The 11,426-nt window shown below is 32.8% G+C and overlaps 2 protein-coding genes across 4 annotated transcripts in view; one reads left to right on the top strand and one right to left on the bottom strand.

The window, feature by feature from the left end:
* Positions 1-11,426, top strand: part of LOC117178127 — a 406,121-nt gene that overhangs the window by 150,452 nt on the left and 244,243 nt on the right. Inside the window, exon 5 of one of the 3 annotated variants that reach the window (XM_033369384.1) lies at positions 523-737. The exons of the other annotated variants lie outside the window; for them this stretch is intronic. Coding sequence (XP_033225275.1) covers positions 523-557 — 35 coding nt within the window. The 3' untranslated portion in view covers positions 558-737. Of the gene's footprint in view, positions 1-522; positions 738-11,426 lie in introns of those variants that run through there. 3 annotated transcript variants of the gene reach the window in all.
* LOC117178128 overlaps positions 1-11,426 on the bottom strand; it is a 311,787-nt gene that overhangs the window by 118,648 nt on the left and 181,713 nt on the right. The gene's annotated exons all lie outside the window — the stretch shown is intronic.

The raw sequence follows: 11,426 nt of genomic DNA, 5'->3' as shown, positions 1-11,426 counted from the left end.
GACTCGGGATACTTATAAGATACTACCATGATTTTTTCAGATTTTTTGGTCCAAAAATAAATTAGGCCAAAAACCGGCCTTACCGACCCTCCCCCTTTACAAATCAAGGATCCTGATCTCCTCCTTTAAAGATCCTGTTCAAATTTAAATTTTGCTCCTGACCGTTTGTTTGCTGATCAATCAAAATAGAAAGCTCGTTTTCATGTTTTTTATCATTTTATAAGAATTCTTGATCCGAAAAATGTGATGTTTCAAAGGATCAATTACTTCACCTTGTTGTAAACATAATCTTAATTCGCGTCTGATTTAAAAATTTTTTACTTGAAACAATTAATATGATATGCAAGATTTCTGACCAGTAAATTCAGTAGTGAGAGTTTAAAATTGTTTGTGTATGTTCAAATTTTCTACTGAGAAAATTACTGCAAAATGCAAAATCTTGAAATTATGTATGCAACAAAAATATTTTTTTAGGTAAAACATATATAATTTCTTCTACACCCATTAAATACTTTTTTTCAGGAATACTGCCTCCTCGGCTGCCGTTCAATTTTTGATTGATATCACACAATAATTGATCCTTTCAGAAGGCCTCAAGACCATGTGTAACTTTGATCTGCCTAGAACACATTTTACCTTGGTAAAAATGACTTCCAATCGAAGTCATCTAAATTAAAATTTAAGATATTTAAATTAGATGAAAATCAAATTTAAACTGCTGTTTAACGTCTAATAATCAAGGTAATGTATAGAGTTCCTGAAAATAAAAAAAAACAATTCCCATGTTATTTTGAAAAAATATCCTTTTTTTTCAAAAGTAATTTTCGTAAAAAAGAAAAAAAAAGTTATATAAATTACTTCTTCTTTTTGAAAAAATCCGAATGTAAATATTGTTTATATACCCACTGAACATCATAACTGTCCACGCATCTTACAGGTACCATACATACACGCAAGCTGTGCCAGAAAACCCGCACGCAATGCGATGTACGTGCTTCGCACATTGCGCACATTTTTCTATCTGGCATAAAATTTCAATAATTGTAGACTCGTAGTGAGCCTTAGATATGTTTGTTTGACTTGAAATTTTCAAAAAGTATCTTCGATAATATTGACAATCGTATTATGATAAAAAATGTTCATTAATATTTAATTTATAGTTTTTAATTAATTAGCAAAAAATGAGTAAAAAATAAAGATTTCAGCCGAACAGCAGATTCACTCTTAAGCTGCAGAATTTACTGCAGCTAAATTGAACTCAAAGTAATTTATTGTTAGAAGTTTAGGACTTCCAAATGCAGGTTCGACTGTAAGGCTCCCTGATTCACAACCAAACAGACATTTCCAAACAAATTTTTATAATTTCTGAGGAGCCAAGCAATTTGTTTACAATAACTGAACCCGTATGGGTTAAACCTTTGGGCTCGCTGTAAGTTTCCTTGATACTTTTCTATTTTCACTCGTACCTCAAGAGAAAACTTCAAAATGCAATTAGTGGGACCCTCCGTCGTTTATTTTACCGTTTTTTAAATTATATATACATATATTTCATAATTTAAGAAAAAAATTAATAAAAACTAATAATATAATTTCAAAAAGGGTTAAGCAACCATCACAGCGTCCCCCAGGAGAAACTGCAATCTATTAAAATAACACCCGTACTAGCAAGATAACTGCAGACTGGCGCCAGCTGGGCGCCAGAAAAAGAAGAATCTGTTTGCAGATTGGGGCCCGGCTGGTACCACTTTGGCGTACTGTTCTGGCACTAGAGTCTGGCTTAGTAGACCCTGGCCCAGGCTGGTCATGATATACACCAGACAAAATTAAAATAACGTAAAATAGTACTAAATATGTTTCTATAATAGTTTTACACTATATTTGAGTCCTTTCTGAAAGAATATACTGCCGAAACGTCACAACATTTCAGGAGACATTGAAATATTACAAACATTACCTCTTGTCGTATAAACTTGCATTTTGCAGCATGCGTAAGGGCGGGAAAAATTCTAAAATTTCTGCTTAGCTTACATTTTTAAGTAATTTGTATAAGCTATAATGATTAAAATTGAAAATACTTGAATATGGGGTACCAACTGTTAAATAGCATATAAATTTTGGGGAAAACGGCTGAAAACTGAATTTTCTGCCAACAATGTTTGTATATATTTTTTAAATATGCTGTGAAACGTAGAATAATGTTCATTAATTAATTTCTAGATTAATTACTAGTGTTTAAACTAAATACCAGAATCTGATTCCATTATTCACCAGATTCTGTTTTTCGTCTAGTCTGATCATTTCTCCCGCCAATCTGGTTGACTAGAGGGAGCAAACGCTGTGCCAGACTCTGCCCTCTGCCATACAAGTCAAACGTTGCTACCAGGCACTAACTTTCCTCGAGCAGAAATTGTCCCAGTTGACCCTAATAAAACAAGGTTTTTGATTGGATCCCAGCCGGGATACCCCTGGTTCGGTTTCATGGTCAAAAACCGTTCGGGAGCCCACCTGCCTATATTTTTCCCGAATTACGTACACGGAGAAAAATAATTTTTATGAAGAATGCTGTATTACATTACAGATCATTATGTTACTACTGACTATTACTCGAGTACAGGTACGCTTTCTAAACTGTTAAGTTGTAATTACTAAATCACATTATTATTATTATATCTATAAATAACTGTTCAATAGACTAATAAAATTTAATGTGGTATAGATCTTACTTTTATTCATTTCAATGAAGTAGCTTTTGTAAAAGGCGTGTTAGTTATTAAATCCTCGTTAAAATATATTACTACGTATAGTTAAGATTAGATTCAAAATAAGATGCGTCGTGCAATGTCAATTATTCGAGGCACGTAGAGACGCTTGTATAGCAAATAGCATTGAGTCCGTGAGCCTTCTGGGACTGTGTACCAGAAAGCTACTAGTAATATCACGCAAGCGCAATAGCGCTACATTACCGCAGACAGTTCGCGAGTTCGCGCCATTCGCGATTGCACTTGTAAGCATCGTATTTTTTCCATTCGTGTGACTTATATTTTATATTATAATCAAATTCCAACCTAAAATATTCGGGACCGATTCCACCAGCTGTGATTAAATCCATGATTAGCTGATCAGGATTATTTTTTAATCAGCGTTTTAATCACGATTAACTTGTGGCGCGTTCCACCATGAATTTTTAACCTCTGGTTAGCCAACCATATACTCTGTTCGCAATAAGTCTAGATTCTGCGCCTTTCTGTTGTAATGGTGATTCTGTTTTTTTTATGCACATCGTTTTCAAATAAATGGACAGGAATTAGTTGACGTTTGAAATTGAATATAGGTTGTGTGAGTACAAGGTATCGTTATAAATTCGATCAATATTTCGCACTATACTTCAACTTCAAGTTTGAGGTTATGTTGACTCACGTTAATCGCTGATTAACTCGCTAAGCAGACAAAAATGGCTGGTTAAGTTAGTTGACGATTAGACTTCTTTAATCATGTTTTAAAAGTTGGTGGAACGCAATCTGCTGATTAAACTAAGTTCATCAATGGTTAAAATTTAATCACAGTTAGTGGGATCGGCCCTGAATCTTTAATTTTTACTATAAGCCACTTGTACAAATTTTAGAACTGTTACAGTGCGATACGTCCACACTATGTCTTTATTATCCCAGAACAGAATAAGTTTTTTACATAAAATCTTTTTTATTTTTATTATAATAAAAACGATTTTCAAAACCTCCGAAATTTGAAACGACAAATTATTGAATAATTTACTTGGAAGCGGTTAACTTGTTCTCGTCAAACTCATTTTCTCCCAATGAAGCAATTTAATATTTGAGGAGTAAGTTGCTATTTTTTGTTTAAACTGAAAATTGCACTCTTAATCGCGATCATCAACCGAGCCTGTTGCAACTTTAGCTTCCTGTCTCTTTGTGATGGTACATTTCTACGTTTTATTTTACGAAACTGGATAATTTTGTTAAATCATACTTTTTTGGTATCAATTCAGAAACACTTCAGTTCGGGAGTAGCTTTTGTTTTTATCTTTATAGGCTGATTTCGATTTTACGGAAGTTATAAATCCTTCAAATTTTCGAGCTTTACAATTCGAACAGAAATCACAAGTTAAATGAATATTTAAATTAAACATTTCATTATTAAAATTTAAAGTAATTAAATTAAAATATTTTTATGGAAAATTCGTAAGTCCACCTATTCATATAAAATGTGTAAAATGAAAAAAAAAGAAAAAAAATATATTTCTTTGTTATCCCTGGTTCATCAGCGAAATTCTTAGCTTAGATTTTGTTACCAGAATTTAAGCGATACATTAGCGTAACTAACTAGAGCGTCCGGTATAGACTCAGAGGTTTTTTTAGGTTGGATAGGTAGGGTGTTTGATCCCCAGCGGGTGCGATTTTTCATAGCGTTTGAGCGTTCGATTACACAGGCCGACATAGTTTTTTTGTTGGAAATTAAAGGGTCATTTCCGAAGTAATTTTTTACGTAGAATCCGGGGTCAGAATTGGCCCATCATGTCAGGATTTTAAGATATTTGAAGGTATGTACCTAAAAAATGGCGTTTTTGGCCATTTTGAGGTTATGTACAGAAGACGCAACATTTTTGGAGATTTTTTCTTTAGTTGTATCATATAGTACTGCTCTTTCTCTTCAATTTGAGAGTCGCAGATTTCAATTACCATTCTTCTTTACCAAGTTACGCCAATTTGAAATTACGAGATATGTCCCATTATGTCTTGAGCATTTGCTTTAAATACTTTGAGGCAGAAATTTTCTACTGGGTTTTTTCTCTTGAAAATTTGTACTTGGGGGTATTCGGGGTTGTTGAAATCCCCAAAAATGTTGTGTCATCTGTACATAACCTCAAAAGTAGCCAAAACGCCATTTTTTGGGTACATAACCTCAAGTATCTTAAAATCCTGACGTAATGTGCCAATTCTGACCCCGGATTCGGATTTAACGTAAAAAATTACTTCGGAAATAATCCTGCACTTTCCAACAACAAACCCATGTTGGCTTGTGGTATTTAAAGCAAATGCTCAACACAAAATGGGACATACCTCGTAATTTAAAATTGGCTTAACTTGGTACAGAAAAATTGTAATTGAACTATGACTTCGAAAATGACCCTCCACTTTCCAACAACTGACATGACCCAATTATTTGCAGGCCTGTATTATGTTTGTAAGTGACCGTAGTGCAATTGCGTAATTTATAGAACAAATTGAGTGCAGTTATTATAAGTAAAAGATTTTTTTGCTACTCTATCATTATATTACATCATCTATTTCGAGCAGTATTAATGGCAGGCTCGTGGCCAGAAATTTGGTTCTGGGGGGGGGGGGGGCAAAACGTAGTTATAGTTTAGATTTTTTCACATCTATACGAAAGTGTTAGGATTTGCGGAATTTCGGGGGCGGGCCCGTCGAGCCCTACGGCTGGCAACGGCCCTGATTAATGGAATATCTAACGACGATTCTACAACGCCTGCCTTACATTTTGAAACGTATATCAGAATCTATGTTTATTTTTCCTACTTTCCTTATAACTCGATCTTACTTTTGTTCCTGTGAGCTACATCCGACGCAACACGTGTTCTTACACTCAGCCCCCAACAGTCGAACCCTTCATTACTCTAGCGACGCGACGTCACTCTAGTATAGTCGGTTGTCAGCTGGTTATTTGTTTGGCCAACCTTAGCTAGATTGCATGGTCGCGAATTATTATCGATATTATCGATTGTTATTATTTTTATATTATTCTCTATTTTCAGACAATAGGGTCGTCTACTAATTTATTTTGAATTTTTTAGTCTCAAAGTATATGCTCTAAAATCACGGTTTTTCATAAAAATGAAAAACCGCTATTATTAGTGGTTTCAGCCTAAATTTAAGAATAATTCTGTCAAAAATCAAAAAACATGATTTATATCTATACCAAAAGGTGCGCGATGACAAAAATGGTACAAAAATATTCAGCGTGACATGTTCCCTACAACATCTTTTACGTCAACAATACGTTGTTGCGAAGATCATTTCAATATGCATTTTTTTATTAACATAAAATTTGTAATCGACTGATTTTCAACGGTTTTATATACGAGCTGCCGGGTTGTATGTAAGCTCTAACCTTATGCAAAATCTAATCGTATGTTACTTAACTAGTAGTAGAGCATAAAGTATTAATGAAATTAATTATAAATCTTATAATTATACATTTTATGAAAGCTTTTTATAAAGGCATTTATAAAGGCGCTAAAAGCGATAAAAGCATTCATGAAATAAGTAAGACTGCGTAAGATATGTCACGACTCGCCTCAAGTGATATGATACTAAATTAATAATCTGAATTAATAAAAATAAATGTTTCAAAGGGATAACGTCATTCATCCCATCTACTTATTTTGTTGCATTTACTCCTCGAGTCTCAGCAACACTAAAATTGGAACACTTTGCAAAAAAATCACTTCTCATAAGTGTAATCACTTCTGGAAAATCTTCCGAACTGGCTTTTTCGTAGCCGGGCATATTAATACTCCATAAAAATTAACCCGTTTAGCCAAAAACTGTTGATGATTAATTATTTGGATTGTTTTTATCAAATTCACAATGTATTTTTTTAGCTTTAGTGGCAGGTGACGTCTTGCCACGAATTTTAAGCTATGAGGGGCCAGATTTTCGTTCAGAAAATCGAAATTATCGGTTGATATCTTGTCACTTTTTATAAATTATTACAACTTATAAAATTTAAAAAATTAAGTTTTTATTTCACTGGGAGCGTTCATTTATGATGCCACGCACCGAGGGAAAGGTGGCCCTTGTCAAGCGTGACAAATTGTGACATTTGTGGGGGGAGACATTTTGCGCGTGATCTCACGGAGGATTTTCTTGTTTTTAGTTGACAACCTCAAGTCCATATAAATCCTAGCTGTTTGATATGAAAAAGTGTGGATAATCAGGTTTAAATTTGTGATTATGTTGATGTAACGTTTGATTTCCATATTTGAGAAGATTCCGAAAAGTATTTTATAATTATTTTCAAAAATGTGAAAGGGGGGGGGGTCGAAAGAACGTGACGTAATATTATACGTGGGTGTTTCGTTCATTCGTTACTGAGCGTGACAAGGGGTACAGGGGGTAAAAAAGCTTGAAATAAAGCGTGACTTCATATGTGGGCGCTCCCATAATGGAATTCTTCAAGAGTCAAAGCTTATAAAAAACTTAACTATAAGGCAAACTAATTTCTGTAGATGACCCGATTTTCAGTCTGTGCACTTTCAAATGTATCGCCGTGCGTTTGTGTAGACACTTAGTAGGTTTCAGTTTCGCACCTTCAACGATAATGCACATTGCACTTACGCCGCGTCTTCTCCTCAAAGTAAAGGAAGGAAATTTTGATCCCTAATTAAAATAAAAATTATTTCGGTAATCAGTTGAAGAACCCCACTTACTGCGCGGTTAATTATTATTCGAAATGAAGATATAGTGTTATGTATTCATTGTTTCTTTCTTCCTTTCTCGCCTCGAATCATCACATGGTTTCAAAAATAAAAAAATGCTAGGAGATTCTAGCATCAATGATCGAAACTATACTCCAATTTCCTGGAAAGAATTTGTTAATACTTTAATGTTATTTATCACGTTATAATATATAATTGTATATAAAAATCAGGAAAATCAATATATTTTATTTCCTTTCAATATGTAAAAGAAGTGCAAAATTTTTAAGGAAATAGGAAGACCCATTACACGAAGGGTTTCCTATGATTACACTGTTCAAAATAATATTAAATTTAATATGCCCACGTGTATTCAAATTTATGTATCAAGCATATGAAATCGCCATTAAAGGCGACTATATTAAATTTCATATACGTTCATGTTAATCACTTATAAGAAAAATCAGATAATTCCATTTTTCACAAATCCAAAATAAGCTTAGCAGTAATTTTAGATTGTAAATAATAAAACATGATACCTTCTTCTTGTTAATCGGAAATAAAATTGGATTTCAAGTCGAAAGGTTCAACTAAGCAAATAAATAACAGACCTAATCCACAACTAATTGTCTTCGCCTTCAATTTTGACCACTCAGAGTCAAATTAAGAAAAGTTTTACCCGTACATTGCACTTTCATAATAAATAACAATTCAGTTAACGAATTCTAGATTATTAATTTCATTGAGAATGTTTGACAAGATTTAAAGAAATTAAAGCACGTTGAGTTTTCACGCATATTGCTATACTGACCTGTATATTAAATTTAATACATATGTATATTAAATTCACTACACCAATGTATGTTAAATTTAAGTAGTGGCAGTGCATATTTGCTTCACACGCATGTACATTAAACCTCTTACACATTTTTCTAAGAGTGTAGAACATACAAAAAATTATCAAAATGGGACAAACCAAAACGTTTGGAAGTTTTCTTTTAAATATCATAGAACAAGGCTTACAAGAAGGCAGTCATTGACTGCATTGACTGCTAGTTGCAGCCAAGAGACTATGTCAAACTAACCCTAATAAATTTTGTCGTTCGACTGGTTCTTAACCCTTCACGGTCATTATAGAGTAGAGTTTACACTCTTCAAAATAAAGAAGAAGGGATTTTGGTGGCCGTCGTTTTTCGTTATTCTTTATGAATTTTCATTCAAAACTCTCCAAATTTTTTTAGGTTTAATTTTCAGACAAATTTGATTTACTTTGTAAATTAAAAATGAAATTGAAATTGGAAATGAATTGTATTGTAAACTCGATTACAAAAGTTCAGACCCCCCGGCGTGAATGACGGCGAGGCGTAATTTACCGTGACCGTAACCCTTCGCTCGATGTCTGGAAAACGAAGAAAAAAATTACAGAAGAATTGGTTGACAGTCATACACTTGTCGTGGCAGTTATTTTGATGCAGTTTCAAGAAGTCGAAATTTTGAAGTATGATTATTTTTTTAATCAGCATTTGGAACATTAATTTTCTATATTATCTGCGAGTGTGTTGAGTGTTTTGGGGTTCGTGCACTGCTGACAGCTCATAGGGGTGGATCGCGGTTATTGTTTATGCTTAGAAGCGGTTTGAAATTTTATCGAAGAATTAAAATAGTGTGCCTCAAGAGAACTTTTTTTTATTATGACCCAAGCATCGAAAAAAAATATTTTACCTAAAAAGTATTGACATTAGACAATTTTTCACTAAGAATACAGATTTGATTCCGATCAGAAATAGGCTAGAATTAACTGAAGAAGATGAAATTTTAGTATTTATGGAGTCAAATGAGTGGCTTATTCTAAAGGGGCGTGATAAAACTTAAAGCTATATCTTTTATCGTTATTAATTTCATTATAAGTCAGTTATGTATATTATGCTTTTTTTATAAGTTTACTTCCTTCGTGATTAATGTTGATAACTGATTTGATAGGAGCAAAGTTTTTGTATTTTTATACTTTTAATACAGAAATATATAGTGTGCACAAGACTCGACCACTTCTACAACAACTGCTAAATTCTTGAATTGTGAATTGAAAATTGCTATCTTTTTAAAAATCGGCCATTGCGTGGTTTGCAGTTTTTAAATGCCCTTCCGACTTGATCGGGTTTGCAAATATACAAAAATTTACAACAATATTTTTAAAACTGATTGAAATAAAATAATATTGTTTAAGGAATATAACCGTCTTAATCTTTTTTATCAATATTATACTATCTGAATTAGTGAAATTTCACTGATTCAAATAGCTAGAAATGCGTCACTGACAATTAGTGAAAGGTTACTTATTGATTCAGTGAATTAACCACTTTTGAGGATTGGCAGCACTGCACCATGTCAATTTAGCAATCATGATAAAATAATATTTAAGTATGTTCAATCAAAGAATCATAGTAAAAACTAAAAACCCACAAATATGATCATATATTAAAAAAGGTGAAAAGTTCCGATGCTTTCAAATTACAAACTACCTCACATATTACTTTAATTTGAAGACTGGACTGACATGTACACGCCCTTTAAGTAAGTACTTCCTTTACGAGTTGAAGTGTATTTTTACCGCAGTTAATTCAGCAGAATTACAGCCCGAAAATTAAAAAATGTAGTTCATTAAGGAATTCTTCCTGCTACTTAATTAAAAGAGTAAGAGCAACGCTTAATTTAAGAAGGTAGAGGTTATGCTACACATGATTTACCCTGGTGTTACTGAACTGATTAATGAATAAGTCCGAAATCACTGATTAATCAGTGAAATGTCTCACTACTATTTCAATCAGTGAATTTTTCACTGTTTCATATTTAGAGAGTACTACATTTTAGTACACGGAGAGACTTTTTTTTATTAATATTTCTTTTATCGTATATCCATAATTCAAATAAAATGTACGCATTTAGGGAGAATCGTGGTCCGGTTAGAAAAAGTCGAACAGTGACTATGAACATGCAGACTAATACCTCTGATTGGAATAAATCGTACGAATTTCAGGCTCTTACATAGAAAACAATTACAGTATTTCGACGCCTGAGTAGAATAAGTTGTTCGTCCCGAATCTGCTTCCAGAAGTTGATGATTCGCAGTTTGTTTCAAGAAGGTGCTCGTTCCGAATCTGTTCGAGGAAAATAATAATATTCATAATAATCACAATATTCATTTACTCAAAGAAATTTAAGATACGTATATTTTTTTGTATTATGCCTAATACTATATAATATATTTGCAGAATCTTTAAATATTTTTTTTCAAAGAAAATTATGTATATTTTTTAAATAAACATGATTATCGAAAAAGTAATTATTTTAAACGTAAGTAATAAATCACTCCATAATTTCATTATAGAATGAGTGATAATCTACTATAGGCGAGAAAATTCGAGTTCTCTGGCTTTTTCGTTGAATAAATATGTGAAGAAAAAATGGTAGGTTAATGAAAGAGGTATCATTTTAAAGGTGCAAATGTTGCACGTTAATGAGCCGAAAAATAATATTCCAAAAAATTATTCGTAGCTTACAGATCTGAAAATACGATGAAAAGTGAGGAAATTTGATAACTTTTAAAAACAGTAAACTTTGAAGCATAGTTTTTTATTGAAAAAATAATAGGACAAATTTGAAAAAATTCATGGTGGTACATTAAACATTTCTGAACAGATATCCGTCGAAAAATTTACAAAATATTATAATTGTTCATTTGTTGTGAATAAATATGCAACCACGCTATCTATAGTTCTAATGAAGATAATGAAGTGATTTAAATTGGAGGTATTTAGCTGAACTATCTGTAATAATTTACAATTTTAATGAAGTGTGTGCTTCTTGTTGTCTTCGTACAAATTGGGATATTTGAAGTCAGTTTTTTATACAGGAAAGCAAGTGCGAGAGCCCAGCGTGGTGCCGTTTTTCAGGGGATCGTCCTCGGTTTTTC

Source organism: Belonocnema kinseyi, chromosome 8, assembly GCF_010883055.1.
Source record: "Belonocnema kinseyi isolate 2016_QV_RU_SX_M_011 chromosome 8, B_treatae_v1, whole genome shotgun sequence".
Taxonomy (NCBI): Eukaryota; Metazoa; Arthropoda; class Insecta; order Hymenoptera; family Cynipidae; genus Belonocnema; species Belonocnema kinseyi.
The sequence above is the reverse complement of the archived record's forward strand: the minus strand, read 5'-3'. Positions and strand labels throughout refer to the sequence as shown.